The sequence below is a fragment of the Etheostoma spectabile genome, chromosome 11 (genome assembly GCF_008692095.1).
Source record: "Etheostoma spectabile isolate EspeVRDwgs_2016 chromosome 11, UIUC_Espe_1.0, whole genome shotgun sequence".
Lineage (NCBI taxonomy): Eukaryota > Metazoa > Chordata > Actinopteri > Perciformes > Percidae > Etheostoma > Etheostoma spectabile.
Window position 1 is genome coordinate 10,638,881 of NC_045743.1, and position 18,974 is coordinate 10,657,854.

Here is an 18,974-nt window from a genome sequence, read left to right on the forward strand (position 1 = left end):
TATAACACAAGAGAGGAATTGCTTCTTCATATATTTTCATGTGTGTGGATTTTTCGGTGCAGATATTTTACAGTATGTGTTTCTGTCGCTGTCTCTAGAGCAGATGGTTTAACCTTTTGTTTTCAATCGTCTTTGGTTGATTTACTGTACTGATTTTACAGAATTAGCCTCAGGGGACTTTTCCATGCCAGAAACATCAGAGATGCTCACATAAAACTAAGCTGGAGTTTCCAGTATCAAAAGAAGTTTCACATTTCTCTGTTTATGCCCCAGTGTTGTCTTTTATAGTTTGGTTCACCATTTCTCATCAATATTAATTTATTATTCCCAAATGTGTTCCCAAAGGATTTACAGCATTTATAACAACACCCAGTAGAAATGGCTAAAAGGAAAGTAAGATGGAATATGAGAGCAGATATGGACTAGACACAGACTACTCCTCTTTACTATTTCCATTTCAATCGTTAGGAGATGCAATAATGTCCTGTTAGTGTCCATTATAACTATGAGACATACTGGAACATGTTTTCCTACAGAAGCTGTAGAGCTGTGATGGTCCGCATGGCGCTACTAAAAAAAGCCTGACTAACCCAACTGTGATGTAACACTGTGTGTCGACTGTTTTTGAGCTTCAACTTCCAAAAAACAGTGTGCTTTAAATTCCTGATCAAAACACACAAAGTAGATATACAGTCGTACATTTTGAACACAGATTGGCTCTAAAGGAAAGTAATCATTTCATTTCTGCTCATGGTTTCAATCAGCGAGTGCGTGTCTGAGAATTATCGCAACGTTAGATATGGCGAGGCAGCCTCATCAATGTTAATGATTTGAGTGGTAGTGACGACAGCAGATAATTTCATGTCACTTATAACACTGTGTGACTCGTGATTGAATTGGGAATATGTTCACTGTAGAAATCAATTCTCTCCAAACGGGTCCTGGAGTGCTGACACTGGTACACTACGCTGCCGGCTACGAGGCTGGACAAAGCAGACAAATAAACAACACCACCAAAACATTTATAACTGTCCTTGAGTCTTGGATTTTGCAATTAACCTAGTTAAGTGACTAACATTTCTTTTGCTTTGCTTTCTTCCTTCTTTCTCTAATAAAACTGCCAAAATCAAAAACCCACAACATAATAATCAATGGAAAAATAATCATGAGATATTTAAAGTATTGAAAATTAAATATTGCCAGCAATATTAGTATCATAGTAGATCTGAACAAAATTAGTTTATTAAAAACAATCAGCAAGTATTTTCATAATTTATGATTTAAGTCATTTTTCATGCAAATACTGTCTATATATATAATTTTTTTTTATTACTATAATTATTATTGTTTATTTGATGAGGATGACACAGTAGCAAAACCTAAATTTAAAACTTTGTTGCAGCTGTAACGCTCTTTCCTTTTGTTTTGCACCTAGCTGAAACCCCACCCTGCTGCTGCTTTGTTCGACCAGCTCTGCTGAATATTCACACGTGGGCGGCATCAGGCTCTGGGGTTCTGGGGCCTTTTATTGGCAGAAATTTTCAAGCCTTTAGAAATGACACATGGGCAGATACAATATCACAGACTGGTGGACACAAACACTTTCTTGTTCATCACTGTGTGTTTTTCTCCATTTATATTTTAACTCTGTCTGACCCTCTCTGTCTGTCTTACAGGGATTCCATCTGCTGAGGAGGGATCCCGCCCAGACCCCCGAGACATGGAGGGGAGGAACGAGTTAGGTCTATTAAAGGGGAAAATAAAAATAAAAAAATAACACAGACAGTTTTACATCCTGCTCAAAATTCTGATATAATCTGAAAACATGACATACATCAAACCAAGACATTTGTTTAGCACACATTTACGCTTTAACACACACACACACACCACACACACACACACACACACACACACACTTGCTCACAATAATGTTTGTGTGAGAGCACGTTATTTCTGTGAGTGCACTCATCAATACACATCACTCACAAAAGGCTCACATAATGGCTCCATTGACTAATAATCCAGAAGAATCTGAGGGGCCATCAATGTGCTATTTTAAATCTCAGAGACTGTATAACTGCAGGCCATGGACAACTTCAGAAATCACACTTGGTGAGAGACATATTATTGAGGCAAAGCATCAACCCAAAAAACTAAATGAATGGTTTTGTTTATCGTGTAAATATCAATTTGTGCAGAAGAAAGGACAAGACCTAAAACCAAATCGGGAGAGGTGCTTTTTATCTTGAGCAATAAACTAAGGTGGTATGTTTCTTCAGCAGAATGACCAAAATAATGAATTAAGGGCTGCAACTAACACTAACACCAACATCAATTAATCTGCTGATTACTTTCTCAATAAACAAATTAGAATTTTAGAAAATAATACAAAAAACATCCATCACAATTCCCCAAATCGCAATCTCACATCAGCAGATTGCTTGATTTTCAGTTTAATATTAAATAAAACAAAGGAAACAAACAAAGTCTCACGATTTGGAAACTGCAGAGAATTTCTGGCATTTTTGCTTGATTTAATGATGACTCGGTTATCAATAGATGTCTAGTAATGGATCAATCTACAATTTCTTTTACGAAACAATGTCTGGCCATAAGTTTGATCCGTATGCTTTACAACAGACAAAAATGTAAGCTATAGCAGTATAACATGCTGTATTTGTCAAATTATTGATCCATAAAAGTAAAATAAAAATGGGGGCGCCCTGGTAGCTCACCTGGTTGAGCGTGGGCCCCATGTACTACGGCTCGTTCATTATCACAGTGTCGCGGGTTTGATTCCAACCCCTGGCTCTTTGCTCCATGTCATCCCCCCCTCTCTGATACAGTTCAATCTCAAATTTATTATTCAGTCCAGTGAAGATGACATCAACAGCAGGAGCTATTTGGTTCAGGTGACAGAGCCTCTTCCTGCTTTTCTTTACATGTGCAGCTCATGCACTTAATCCAGCTGGTGCCATCTGGCCACAAAACACACGCGCGCGCGCGCGCCCACACACACACCACACACACACACACACACACACACACACCACACACACACACACACACACACCACACACACACACACACACACACACACACACCACACACACACACACCCATGCACAATTATCTCAGCTTCAGTGTGTCTGCTGTTTCTTAGTGGTCCACTCAGGTCTGTGGTGCACTGGGGATGAGACAGTGATACATGATGATATGAAGGTGAATGTGACAGCCGCCAGGTCAGCCTGTTAAGCTGAGGCAGTATGGGTAAAGACACACTCTTGAGTCTGCAAGCTGAGCACTCAGGAAGGGCTGCACCTTAGTGTGAGCACTGAAGCAATGGATAACGGTATATCCCACCCCCCTGAAGAGAATATGCTGCACATGGCTGTAAAGATACCAGGACAAAGACAGACTGATAGACAATGCGCACACACACACACACACACACACACACACACACACACACACAATACCCTTAACCTACTAGAGGAGCTGGGTTAATTAAAGATAATCAAAACACAAATAAACGTCAGCAGACAGTGGATGACATAAGCCAGTGATCATGAGGTCTGTTTTTCAGTCTCACATTCTTGTCATTTAGGCTGCAGACTCTTAGACCATGTGCCTGGCCTGATGACCAGCACATTTTGAGCTTGCAGTGAGGACGGTGCAGCTTCAGTTCAGCTGCAACACCCTGATCATACACTCAGTCACACATAAAAACGTGACATCATGTTAACCAAATCTTATTTCTTAAATCATACTGAGGGTTGTGAAATGTTTTTGGAATGAGAACAAAACCCTGTGGTATTCTCCGGTCATATTAAAACAATAAAGTAGTAGTAGAAGTAGGGTTGAATTTTCCAATTCTCTTCTCAACTACCGACCTGGTGCTGTGAATCCTTCCTAGCTGTGATAGATGGTGTCTCCATCAGTCAGTCATCCCTGCCTCTTTGACAGCACATGGTGACCTTCTTACACTACAAGAATCCCCACTGCTGACCATAGAAACAACACATATGCTCAGGATGAGTTCATCGGTTCTCTCTCACACATCGTTTATACTGTAACTCTCTAGCTTGAGCGCACCACCCTCAGCTCAGGCCTATGCTCAAACCATGCAGCACCACACTGCTCACCACCCTTCTTTACATGAACAGTCAAGCACTCCAGTGAAGGGATAATGCAGGGCCTTGGCTTGTGGTTAGGATCATGGATGTGGAAAGAGTCAGTCCTTTGGCACTCCCCTGTTCCTTCCCGAAGCCCTGACCTGACCAAAGAGGTGCGGCTGAGTTGGAATAGTCAGTCAAGAGCCAATGGACGATCATATGTGCCACTCAACAGTTTTGTTCAAAGGTTTGTTCAGCACAAAGGCATTCCACTAGATGCGACTGGTACTGATAAGAAGTGGTACTGGAAGCTTATTTTTGACCAATACTCGACATTCGACTAAGAAACTATTTTTTAACCGTCCACCGCCACCTCTCTCACTCTCTCTCTCTCTCTCTCTCTCTCTGACAGGATTTCCTCCAGACACAAAGACCACCATGCACTGCCAAACAGATAAGCTTGGGCCAACAATTTGACACAAGAAGCCCATTCCTGTCATTCTTACTTTATTACAAAAGGTGTTGATCCCACTGCTGAGCCCTGCGATGAAACACATGTGTGCAAATAATTAACCTCCTCACATACACACTGGGCATACAACAACCTTGTAAATTAGAAAATGAAAGATGAGAGGAGGATTTAATGTACATTATAATCAGTTAAAGCCTGTAAACCCTTAATATGATATAAATGCAGTTTTTTTTTGCAGTTTGTAGAATCATGTGAGAACAGTCTTAACATATGAAAAATGCTTCATGGTGCAGACACAGTGGGCAGATGAGAGTTTGGGACAGTTTAAAGTAACTCATTGGCAGCATTAATGCTTCAGCAGGGAAAATGTCTTCTTACCTTCCCATAATCCGTAGTGAGGACCATGGACAAATTGTTACAAGAGCTGACGGTGGAGGGGAGGAGTTGTTCTTTGTGTCTCAGCCAGACACGGGCCCCCTGCAATACAATAGGCAGAAACACATCATTAGCATCTGTACATAGGGCTCATATTGAAATCATCTGTTTGAGGGAGAAAGTACTGGACATTTGTTTTACAATCGCATTTTTAGAACAAGAAAAGGAAACGTTTAACCCAGAAATACACAAAAGAAATATTCCTATATGTGTAATATGAACATGGCAGATGAGTAACAGCAGATATATTCTAGAAAAACTGGGATCACGTCTACTGGTTTTCTTCCTTCAATGTCTTTTCCCCCATTTTTCTCTTTTTCTCAGCATTGCTCACCACTCTCTGCCACATAGTTCCTCCCTAACCACACCAAACTGGCACAGTTATCCTCTTATTAAACTGCCCTTGCCCCTAGTAGAGAAAAGCTGTTTGCCAAGCAATAATGAAAAGGGTGTGTTTGGTTGAGAGGGTTTCTTGACTCCATAAAATAGAAAAATATGTACCCGAATGACAATTTGCCACTTTAGCAAATAAATCAATACAAATGTTTCTATGCCCACATCCTTTGTTCTGTATTACCATCAGGCAGACAACAACTAGCTTCTTGCCACCGGCCCAGATCAGATCCTGGTTCCACACGGAGTTTAACACCAGCACTACAGCTGATCTGGGCGGCCTGTCCTCCTGCGTTTGTGTATCCCTGTGAAGTCACCGACCTTCCAAGACATGTTTGTTAGCAGCTCAGTGACCAGAAGCAATAACAGGAATCTGAGGGTGATTTCCTTACAGTTGTGGAAGACACATTTATAGAACCGGCTGCCTAGTGGATGAGAGTGAACGCCTGTAAATCTTTTACGATGACCAGATCCACATTTGTCACAGTCAAAAACAACAAATGTCACCTTTGGTTAAACAATATAAATTACTGGAAAACATCTGATGTTGAATGGATGACCTTCACTGGAATATTTTACATTTTTTTAAATGCACTTATTTGTTTTCTTACCAAGAGTTAGATGAGAAGATAGATACCACTCTCATGTTAAATATAAAGCTACAGCCAGCAAACGATTGTCTCAGCTTAGCATAAACACTAGAAACAATTAGCCCAGCTGTTCTACCTTGAAGTTAACAAAGTGCGCAGAAAAGACAATTTGTGGTTTTACGAGGGGTTATGGGAATGATCTGATTTTCTAACTTAACTTTCTGCAAGCATATTTCCAAAATTGTCAAACGTTTCCTTTAAGAAGGCTGTTTGTATTTCCTCAGTTCATGGTCTAAAGTCTATAAATAATGTAATGCTAATTGATCTTTTTGGTTTTCAGTGTAAGATTTATAGGATGTGCACTTTGGAGAAATGTGGCCTGTGAGTCAGTCTCTCTTGTATATGGCTTTTCTTTGACTTAACACCATTAATCAACAACACCATTGAAGTGGCTGGGAAAAAACATGCAGCAAAAGGGAATTGTCTGTCCGACAGAGCATCAAACTGAAGAGATCAATATGCATGGATTCCACTAGGAAACCTTACACAAGGTCACCACTTCCAGACATCAATCCTCATTAACTATTAACAACAGGCTGCCACGTGTGTGCACACGCTCTCTCATCTGTGGAGCACAAATGTGTTTGCCACCAGGGTCAGAACAAAGATCGAGATGCTTTTGTTTAATACAAAAGATATCTACGTAAAATGCAATCTGCTTGTGCCAGTGCTGAATCACAGAGGAAAAGAGGAAATTGGTCCAATAAATTAACTTGCTCAACAGCTCAGGATGATGATTGGCTTCTACTCTTTTCTTTATTTTGTGATTTAGGCTTCCTTTTTAGACAAAGGGTCACTCGGTCTGACCAGCCAGTCTGCAATCCTACTTCCATCATCAAGATTTTTTTTTCCAGTCGACTAATGGCGAGCAGCTAAATGTAGCTCTCTCAAACCACGGGGGAGAGCAGTGAGTGGAATAAAGGGGGTCATGTAAATTAGGAACAGGCTGGGAGGGGGCGAGAGGAGAACGAGGAAGGACACAGGCACCTGATAATGTCCCGCCTCCCATTGTCTGGAAAAAAGAGGCAGACACACATAAACATCAGGACATAAATAAAACTGTGATATTCACCAAAACATGGTCACACATTAACTCAGTTTCCATTTCGTATAAGAAGATTGGTTACTTCCATACCAGCGGATTACTGTGTCTGCCTGGTACCAGCCTGGCATGCATACCCTATTCAGGGAAAAGTCGCTTCACGTGAGTTCGCTGAGGTCCAGTAAGGAGATTAATAGTGTTTACTCTATAGATTTTAAGAAGATCAGTTGCTGTTATGTAACTGTAAATCACAGGGACTTGAAATCCGCAGAATATTGCTGGTACTTGTCGTTTTGTATGCTGTTTGTACTCAGTGGAGCTGACAAAGCAAAGAAACATGCACGGAGTAGGTTGTAACTAAAGGTATGAGATGGTATACAAAGTTAAACAGCAAGAAGGGCATGACATGGAAAGCAGTGAGATGGCTCACAATACTGTGTGTATCTACACCACATTGCGGTATTACTTCAATTGCAGTGACGTAAATTAAAAGGATAATTTTCCAAATATTTGACTTGAATGGTTCAGTTGCTGAGTCTGTCTCAAAAGTTTTCCATTCACATAAACAAAGAGAGGCCCAGTAACTATTTTATGGATAAAGACATATACAAAGTCTTCACACAGCATGCTCATTCCAGACGGTTCAGATCTAATCATTTACATAATATGTGTTTAATTAATTGAGTCAACACTATATGGTCAACCAAAAGTCAGCAACAAGCCTGCCCGTAAAGATGCCAATTCTGGCTTGGCTTGCTGCACCAGCATCTGTCTGAGAGTTACTTGTTCTCTGGAGATCTGCCCACCAACCTCTATAATCTAAATTGTGCAGAAACAGCCATCAGTTAGCCATCACTAGATGCCTAACAAACAAAAAAATGTATTAGTTTCATGTTGCACATGTATCAGATTCTATCAATCATTTGTAGCTCACATTTCTTTTTTGTCATTTCAGTTTTTATTCTTAATACATTCATTAACATACTACTACAACACAAAATACAAACTTGTTTTTCATTTATTTATACATGCTAGTGAAGTAATTCAGAAATAAATTAAAAGGTAGAAAAGTAAAACCTATAGACACGGAAAAAAAACTCCAGCAACCCATGTTTTCTAATATTACACCCTTAATTTATACAAGAAAAGTATCCAAAATATTACTTGCTTTGCCTTTTTAACTCACATTCATAAGATTTTAACATAAGATTTTAATTTAAATATGCACCAATGTCAAACAAGCGCAGAATAAGGAAGCATTCATCCCTTCATCTTAGTAAAAGTCAGCTCTAAAGACCATTAGCTGTGAGGAGTGGTCATACTTTCATCATCATCCAAACATTTGGACATTGAGGTCTGTCTTAGATAAACACAGGGATTTGTCTAGAAGACTGTCAGACAGTAAAATATAAGTTGGTAAAAGACGTGATGTGACTCCAGGGTTCAAGACAGCCAACAGCAGATGTGTTTGTCCATTTGTTTGTGTCTTTTTATGTGTGAGCGTGTGTGTGTGTCTAAAGAGTCTGAAGCTGAGACAGATGGTCTCACAAAAATTCCTCCCTCTTGCCCCCTCCATCCTCAGGAGCTCCGTCACTAAGTCAGGACAAAGGCAACCACCTCTGACAGAGAGCTCAGAAGTTAACCAAGCGGAAATGTCCCAAACAATGACCAGCTGGGACACAAAAGGGACATGGGTCTCAACTTCTGTTAAGTCCCCTAAACTTGAATCACCTGCTGTAGCACAACTAACCATTCTGACTAAACCAGTGAAACAGCGTGGGTACTTCTTACATATTAATCATTGAACATTAAAAGTACAGCATTAATCTTATAATGAAACACAGCCTTCACTGGGGTTAATTATCAGGTAACTCCTAAGCCTCCAGTAACCAGGTGTTTTAACAGCTCTATTAAAAAGCAAAGCTTAACTGTTGCCTTGACATTTCCAGCTCAAGCTACTTTCAAATTATTAATGCTGCACACCACTGAGCACATGTAACACTGCTGAGGCAGAACCCGCCTGACAGTAGTAATCTGACCCACCAAAACAGGCCGCACGCCGACGTCCCATCACGCTCTCTGACCACTTGTAGCGAATGATGTGATCCCAGAGTTAGAGGCTTAAGTTTCTGCAGCTTGTATAATGAAATTAAGTTTAGAGATTTGCTAATGAATGAGCCTTAAATATTTAAGTGAATACACGGTACAAGGTGCCACAGCTCTTTCTCTGCTGTCTGGCGTGGCATGAGCGCAGGCAGTATTGGGTGATCATATCAGACAGAACAAAAGAAAGCTAATTTACTCATCCTGACTTGGACACGGTTGAACAGCCAAGTTCTTGGATCATAGTGTGGTTTCAAGGAGCTGCGAGTGAACACCTGCACAGTGGACAGCAGTGCTCAGTGGCCACTTGAGGCTGGCTCCAAAAGAGATCAATCCCCACAGACCGCCATGTTAAAATGCCCAATTTTACAGCGGAATTAAACCTGCGTACATCCTGGTATAAAAAAGGATTTGGTTTCTAAAGCTAAGTTCTTTAAAGTTCAACAAAATTAAGGTTGTTCTACTGTAGGCGTCATTAGGCTCACCTCAGCTCCATCCATTCTCCATTTCTTTGCCCATTTTTGGATTAGCCATTGTCAGGCCCTGCAACGGCTGGAGCCACCAAGAGCTGCCCACTTTGAGCTTAATTTTGGCTCTTCAGAAATCGGTGTCGTCATGGAGACTACGTCCATATTTTATACAGTCTATGGTCAGAATTGCCTGGCTAACAGACAAGGTCATCCAACTGGACTGACAAGCATCTCATTAGTTGTGCTGTAATAAACGTAAGACCAAAAGTATCCACTAGGAACATAAGTGCCCAAAAGAAACTGCTGCTTTCACTTGTCCCTCTCAAATGTCCTCGCTTTTGTGTGCTCATTCAGGTGTATTTGTTTTGAAATTATGTTTTTTCTAAGGTCGGAATAAATCTCAAAGTTTTCAATGATCTACTGCATCTCCTTTAAAAGCAGATGTTCAAAAACACATCTCGTTTTCATATATAGGGCCACGATCCAGCACTCTATTTGCACCTTAAATACCAGGACATAACAGCATTATCATAACAATAGAGAGCCATGAGGCCAAGTCACTAACCCTTTGTGACCTCACTTGGACAGATGTGAGGTCCAAAACATTAGCTGGATGGATCGCCTGCGTTTAAAAAGGTCCAACAGCGTATTGACATTTGCATATTGCCAATGTGTGTGTGAGTGTGCCTATGAAGTCTTTTGTAGATAAATTAGTTCAAACATTTTGTAGAAATTAGGCTTTTTTATTTGCTTGTAATGGATATAGGCAAAGAATAATAAAGCCACTGGAATGCATGTAGCTAGAAGAATAAAGAACCAAATTCAGGGATTGTAACCAAATCTTCTGCATGCTGAGTGAGTGGAATGAGGAGGATCGGCCAAGTAGCTGGCAAGATTAAACAAATGGGCCGACTGTAGCTGGGAGGAGAAACTGGTCAAAGGTCCCTCTGGTTCTTTGGCCACAAGCTTTCCAGTGCTGCACAGCTGGATGTCCTACAAACAGTAAAACCTCATCAGAAAGTTACAGTTATCACAAACACAGAAAGACAGTTACTTATGATCTTATTACTACAACATTTTGAATCAGCTTCATCTTTGTCAGGATGCTGAGATTTTTTTACTCTAAGGAAATCTTCTGAATTAAAATGTTACATATTATAATACGTTACGTATTATGTACAGTATATTTTTCCACTGTTCTTATGAGCAGCTCCTCTGGGCCAATCAGTGGGTTAGGTGCCATTCTCAGGAATTCTTCCATAGGGGTTATTGAGAAAATGTTTACACAATTTTACACAAGAATTCAGTAATGCAGCCCACTGGCAACATGCTAGCTTAAGCAACAGTTATTTGGCTGTCATAAATATCATCCCATTATACTCAAGTCTCATATAGATTATATAAGTAGTGATCAATATAAAAAAATAAACTAGGTATAACTTAAAGTAATTTATTGCAAGTGCGATTCTGCAGGGTCCTTTTACATTTTCTTGTTTCTGTTTCCTTGTTGTCACTGTAACATCTGCCTGCTGGTGCCCGCAGCCAGCATGGGGTAAGGGCGGGGAAGGGCATGGTGTGTGACCGAGGGGAGAAATCAAATGATTAAAGGCAACTTTCAGCATCTGTGCTGGAAGACATATGAATTAATGATGGAGGGAGCAGCTGATCAGAAATTAGCTAATGGAGGAGGAGGAGTCCCTTGAGGAGCAGGGCTTCCCCCAGTCTCTGGTGGAGGGGGAGTGAGAGGAAAAATAGGAAAAAAGGGTGCAGTTCATCAATTGTTCTCGACTCCGAGGAGCTGCCTGAACCCCCTGCTGAGGAAACTACAAACAGACCTAAAGCAGGACGGCCCAGATGCAGCAGCCTCACCAGTAAACCCATGCTTCATTTGCATATTCATAGACTGTTTTTGTCAAAGACAAAGGTCTGAGGATGAAGGAGATATAAATGCAACTGTGTCACTAGGTTAATGGAAATGCTGTCATTGCTGTGTTTTAAGCTATTTTCATTAAGATACTAAATGGCGTCATAACATTCATCTAGCAAGTAAAGCAAATTTGTGAAGCTGTGTGTGTGAAGAGAGAGAGAGAGAGAGAGAGAGAGAGAGAGAGAGAGAGAGAGAGAGAGAGAGAGAGAGCGCAGCATGTCTGCATGTGTTTGGTAGTGTTGTTGTGTCTGTTGTGTGTCTGTTTCTGTCTGTATCTGATGTAGCTAATCTGCCATGTTGCTAATGGCTATATTGAAGAGAATCTGCATAACAAATGATGTCTTCTGGAGCACAGAAAGAAGACAAGGAACACTTGACACTCTGCCACAGACTCCTGGCACAGTGCCCTGCTTTACATCCTTATCCTGTGATGACATGTTTCCCCTTCCACTACTGTTCTACACATTGAAGTATATGATACTTTTTCTAAAAAATATTACAGGTTCCAGGATGGGACGAAGAGGGTCACATATGATGTGATTACTGCATGTTTGATTGGATTGTCAGCTAAGCTCCATGACTTTGAATATCTACACAGCCACCTGGCATTCCTCCTCCTGTCTGTCATTTACATGTCTAGCCTTCTCTGTACTTATCTGTGGGGTCACACAGCAGGAATCCCAAAGCTATTCCAGGAATGCAGTTCAGTCAGGACAGTCAGAGACTGAGCATGTGTGTGTTTGACTGCTTGAGTCATCTTGGGCACAGGCCAGTGGGGTAGTGGTTGTTAAGGTTGACTGGAGTCATCGCTAGGCGACCTGGCTCCTGTTACATTGCCTTTGACCTTCACTCGTACCTTCCAATGTTCCAGATTGATCTTTATGGCTCCTGGGACCCTGCTGTCTTACCCGGTTTATGCATGTTGAATTGCTGGCACAATTATTGATTAATCAAATGACAATGTAGATTAGTGATTGTTCATTTAAGAAACTTTATGGTGTCCTATTGTCTTCTGTCGGTACATTTTAACACATACTAGTCTTGCTGTTTCCTGATGCTCTGGACGACAGTTGAAAAGTATCCAGCTGTCTAGCACTGGCACATTTACAGAAATGTTGATTAATGTACATTGTCCTTATAAATGAAAAAGACATTAATATTTGCCTGTTACATCTTCTCAAACATATGATGTGCTTGCTTTTCTCTCATTTTAAATTGAATATCCCTGGATGGATTCTGGGCATTTGTCATTATTCTGCCAGTTTTTAGACTGGTGATTTGCAATATATTTACACTCAGACAGATCCAAATTAGTCAAGCAATTCACTAATTGACAGAAAATTAATCAGCAGCTATTTTTATTATTTACTCAAATGTTAGAATTTGCTTCTTTTATCTTATGTGACAGTAAATGGAATATATATTTGGAGTTTGGACTGTTATTTGGACAAAAAAAGCAATCACGATCACGTAACCGTGCCCAAAACGATTGCGGTTGTGCAGCATTGGAAAGTTCATGTGTCTCGGTCTAGGAATGGATGATCAAAGACTACGAAAGACTGTTGCCTTTTCTCTCTAGCTAAGGAGTATGGACAGAATTTTTGAATTAATTTTGAGGATGACGATGTAAAGGAACTTTGGGTTTAAGAGGGAGAAACTAACATAATGCAGAGTCTTGAAAATACGGAACATTTCTCCACATGCAAATCTCAATATCAGTATGTACGACCCTAACAACAACCTAAGGCCAAACCACACACACTCATGTCTAATAAAACAGAGTGGGAATGGATGGGAGAGCAAACAGGACATGACTGTGGATTGTGCCATGCTGTGTTGTTTGCTTCTTTTAAGCACCAAGGTGCCTGTTAGACCCTTCAGGTCATGGCAGTCAAGGCTCAAGCAGTGTGGGATGTGTACTTAGGAATGGCGGGGTGGTAGTCCTGAAATTAAAATATTGTAGCAGTAACCTCAGCATGAGGGAGTCACCAATTTTAAATAAATATATTTAACCTTAGGCTTTATTCCCCTATAGTTGTTGCAATGTACAATACAATATACTGTACAGGCAAGTGTGTCGAGACATACTCAATAACGTAATAGGCTGCCTCTATGCACAGTAATCATAGGGGGCTAAAAAAGGAAAGTCAACATCTGGCCTGGGAGCAGTAATCACAGGTTGGCTGTTATTAAGCTGCCAGGCGAGACCTCTGAACGTAGGGTTATGATTTAAGCTACACTCATTGCCAGCTCACTGTGTCTGTCAGCTGAAGAGGCCAAGGTGAAGGTCGAGACACATTTATTGTGTGACGCGTTAGCGGCGATAAACAGCAACTTTAATTTCCTTTCAAAATCTAGCCGCGCAAATACACTGCGCGCTAATCTGGTAAAAAAATGAATTATTGTGTTCGAGGAGTGGCGAGATTGATCTGGCATAGAGTCCAGATTCACCTGCTGGAGATGTACAGGGGCATTACTGAAAATCTTATTGAGACATGAAGAAGAGACAGGACAACATAACACAGACAGCTGCCACACAGGTAACATGAGCAGAACAGTGTGACTTATCGTTCAGAAAACTCTCTGGTCACAGAGGGACAGCAACAAGAATCTGTTTTGCAATGTATTATTTCACTGCAAATGTTGAGATGTGAAAAAAAAAGTTCAGTATTTTGAGAAATATGCTTGTTGTTTTCTTGCAGAGAGTTTAAAGAAAGGATTGATGACTCTCATAGAATGTCAAACATAAACAGCTTCCTACTCTCAAATAGTTGTTTTTCTTAACTCCCTTGGATAAATCCAAGTTGAACATGAGCTATTGCTTCTACAGGTCCAGACATAACTGCAAGACTGCATTAAATTCACAGATTTGGCAGACAATGGCTAAGGATGTTTTTTTTCATCATAGCCTTGTTGAGAGGGCAAGAAATTTAGAGATTCGCCCAAGCGTCCTAAGGTGATTTATATTTCAGAGAATGACACACCCAGGACTTTCCTGATAGGGAGGGAGGGACACACACACACACACACACACACACACACACACACACACACACACACACGCACACGCACACACAAAGAATGGATGTTGAGAGTAGATTCAGTGTTGTCAGTATGTTTTTTATGAGCTGTGTATTGAGAACGTTTTTTGAACGTTTTCTGTTAAACCTGAGAAGCTGGAGGGAGTGCTAATTTGATTTCTGGCCAGGAGTAAAATAAGAAGATGTATACTGTATCTATTTTCTCATCTAACTCGGCAAGACATTGAATAAGAAAATGTCAACAAAAAAAACTGCTTCAAGGCTGATGGTTTTGGGAGGATAAAGCAGACAAGACAGCCAGAAACTCCGTGAAAAAAGTTGTTATGCCACATCATACAGCAAGTGTTTGTCCATCATCATAAGCTAATAGATAGGAAGACAAGCTCCTGCGCTGCATTATTCGTTGTTGACTGGAAACATTGTTCTTTTTCTTTATTTTTTTGCCAAAAATACACATACAGTTATGTCTGAAAAGCTTTGTGATGTAGCAGGTTAAAGCTAATGTCAACAGCATGGGTAGGTTATCACAGCACTGAACCCCCCCGTGTGACAGTCAGCTTGCTGATAGAAAGGGTCATGTTACTGATAGTGACACAAGAAAGGCAAACACAAGCTAGAGGTGTGAAAAGGTTAGATTAAGACTATTACCAAACTAGTTTCAAAGCAAACTTTAACATGTAAAAAAATGTAAACTATTAACGCTAAAATGGAAAATCCAAATTCAATAAATTCCAAATTTTCATTATGAGCAATGGTTTCCAAACACCCTAAAACCAGGCATCTGTGTCATTCTAAGAAAGGATTATGCATGTTATTTGGTGTGTGGTAAAACAATGCCTGTTGGTAATTATTCCCAGTGCTCTTGTGACAGATTAAACCACCTCCAGACTGTACCAAAGCTGCAGGAGTTCTGCTGACACACACATAAACCACTACCTTAATAATACCTCCCTCTGTTTGTTCATAAACAACCGGCTGTTAATTCACCTCACTTCAAGACGATCTATGACATTGTTTGAAAAGCCCCTCATTTGATGCTTTAATGCACACAGTAAGCACTTCAACTTCAAGTTAAGATAGAAACAATACAAAGACTTGCAGGACTCATTAGCCATTTTTGTACTTTTCCTTCCTTTACATCCCAACTTCCCTTCCTGACTTCCTTCCTTAATCAGCCGTCTGCATTGCTGGAAGCGAAAAGAGATGATCTCAGATTCTCAGCTCTCTAAAGTGGCAGCTGGAGGAAGTGACAACTGGGTAGAAAAGACCCTGGGTAGAAATATAGTTCAACCTCCATAGCAGGTTGGCCTTTCTCACATTACCCATTTCAACACAGAATGCTCACCAAACATGCAGACCCATGGCTCCAGCTTCTAAGAACCAGAGATAAACAGCACATAGGCCTACTGTAGAGCTGTTGAGGATGTTTCAGGATGGGGAGAATGTGGTGTGTGTGTGTGTGTGTGTGTGTGTGTGTGTGGTGTGTGTGTGAAACCTAAAGCCTTGTCACCACACCTCTACAATGCATAGATGACAGGCTGGCCATGACCGGGAATTTCAAGGGTCAGGGATGGGAATCTAGAATTCCCTCAGTCAGAGTATCTCTTAAGAGAAAGGAATTTGGAGTGTAATGCAGGGAAGGAGTTAATGGGTGTGGAAAGGTCCTTGTGGGGCTTTACAGCATGTAGCAGCTGCTGCTATAAAGAAACTGATAACTAAGTTTAGAAATGCACATAGCTGGGATTCAACTTCATCAACAGGATGCTTCACAGAGACATAACATATCTAAGAGGTTCTATGTTTAAATACAGATGTTTAGCTTATTATTAGACTGTCAATTCATATATTACAGGGCTTTCCTGACTTATGAAAGTATACAATGACCAAACACAGCAGTCTGGCAGAAGTTAGAAGGCACAGACCATTTCTAACACACTCATGGTAATTTTCTGTGTTTAGTCATATCCATTCAGAGGACGGATTGGGTGTGGAATGGAGGGAGTGTCGCTGATGGTTTTACAGTGTTGTGTCAGCACCTGAGAGGAAAAGCCACTCTGATGGCCAGGATGGGCTTTTAGGATACACTTCTGAGTACACACCCTTGTATCTGCCCCCCCCCCTTACACTCTAACCCTGTCACCATCTTTACCGTCGCCAATGGTGACGTGCAAGAGAAATCTGACTCTAGATTAGAAGTAACTGACATTCGATAATCATTTTGATTAGCCAGATCTGCAAAAGAATGTCTCTTTTTAGATCAAGAAGCATATTTAAACATTTGCAAAGGCTTAAAAAAAGCGATCAAATCAGCCATGGATTAACATCTACATCATGTTAGCTGTCAAAATCAGTCAGATTGATTCACTGGATGCACACGGTGATGAATCACACCTAAGATTTATCTGTTGCGCTTATTTTCACTGGGTCGTATTTAATCCTTGTCTTACTTCACTTCCAGAATTTTGTAGGTAAGTGAAACTCTGGAACTAAGCACTGTCTTTATTTTCAAATTCTTAAATACATTTTACAAAGTGAATATAATAACAACTTTTTAATAGCGTCTTTTCCAACGTTAGCTTTAATAGCTTTGGTCAAGCAGAAATCTCTGTCACGTCAAAGAGTGAATTACCTCAATTAGTCTAATATTATCCCAACATATCTGTTTAAAACTGCAGGTCTCTTCCAGTTAAAGTATGGAGTATGAAGCAGGAAACAGCATAATCCAGGAGTCAGCCCTGAAAACACTGCACCTACATTGAGTCAAAACACAGCTCATCACTGAGGGTCAAGTACTGCTGATGCTGTTGGTAGAGATACAGGAGGTGAGTGGTGGGACTATGAGAGGAGGAGACTCACATCACTATCACTAAGGTGTGTCAGGGCCTAAAACACACTGTCTGTCTGTGTGTGAGTGTGTGTGTTCCTCTCTCATGAGTCAAAGGGGGATGACATAGCTCAGGCCTATAGCTAGTCTTTACATAGCTTCTATGTGTGTGTGAGTGTGTCTGTGTCTGGGCAGGTTTGTAGATGACACATCCAACCTTCAGTACACGGTCACATACGTTCACTGGATTCTCCATAAACTAAATCTACAAAAGATGAAACAGAGAATGAAGAATGTATCCTTTTTGTTTTTATATTGTCAGTAATTTGATTATCTAGGGCAGAATTGAGTTTTTTTTAAGTGATGCATAGCAAAAAATTCACTTAATGTAGCCGATGCTTGTTGGGTTATTACAGTTTTCATTACAGCTGCATCCTGCAGACTATCCCAGAGCTAGTCACATTTATATTAATGTCTAATAAAGCATTACGACCACAAACATAGCATAGCTTACTGAATATCACAAAGTGGTGCTTTTTGGTGATAAATTAGCAAACATTTTTCAGAGGCTAAAACTGGACCAGCCAGGCTTAGGCACGCGCAGAACACAACATAAGGTCAGTAAAAAACAAAACAAAGACCGTGGCGGTCCCAATGTAAATAGGAGCCACGTAGAGAATAAAGAGCAAATATAAAACACTGTTTCTGTCTGTAGAAAGTAATTGTAACTTACCTCTAAAAAGAATGTATCCATTTTCACGGTGCCCAATCCTCACGTCCCTTTGTAGTCTGAGTTCAGGGTACCACGGTTGAGGAGGAGAGGAAGCTGTATTCCCAAATGATTTCCATCCGCGTCGTTAGTAGCCTATAAAGAAAAGTTCTTCGTTCCGTCCCCCCGTTTAAAAGAGTCGAGACATTTGCAGTCCTATTTTCCTACACTTCCTACAAAGTCTTCTTCACTGTTTGTTGAGTGTCCCGTGAAGCCTGTGTGGGGCTGTGCCGTGTTGCTGCTGTCTAGTCGTTTCAATGAAGCCGGCACATTATGCACAGAGGCGGAGCCTGCAGGGTCCCGGACCTCCCCTCGGCATACGCCCTCTTTGTGTCCATTCCTACAAAGGGTCTGATGGTTTTAAAAGATGTGCACATTTCTACTTCGTTATTAAACACACACACACACACACACACACACACACACACACACACACACACACACACACACACACCACACACACACACACACACACACACACACACACACACAGTGAGGATGAGAGGAATCATTATTTTGACTTCCTCTTTTGGGAAAAATAAACTGAGAAGGAAGAGGAAGAGGCAGATCAGGGGGAGCGAGTCGGCTTTGTTTTAGTCAATGATTGTTCATCAAGTGATGTGGGTCTCTCGGGACATGTGCAGTCTAATTTTGATGCTTGCCATTTGTAAATGCTGTGTGTTACAGGCATTTTGTGATAAAGGCTGAGTTAAATATATACCAACTTTTG

At 40.7% G+C, this 18,974-nt stretch overlaps 1 protein-coding gene across 1 annotated transcript in view; it reads right to left on the reverse strand.

Annotated features, from left to right (window-relative positions):
* The window catches only part of myo10l3 (myosin X, like 3), a 51,823-nt gene extending 33,320 nt beyond the window's left edge, over window positions 1-18,503 (reverse strand). The window contains exons 1-2 of the mRNA XM_032530187.1: window positions 18,209-18,503; window positions 4,969-5,067 (exon numbers count right to left, since the gene is read on the reverse strand). Of these exons, the coding sequence (XP_032386078.1) occupies window positions 4,969-5,067; window positions 18,209-18,229 (120 nt within the window). The 5' untranslated portion in view covers window positions 18,230-18,503. The remainder of the gene's footprint in view (window positions 1-4,968; window positions 5,068-18,208) is intronic.
* Between the last annotated feature and the right edge of the window lie 471 nt (window positions 18,504-18,974).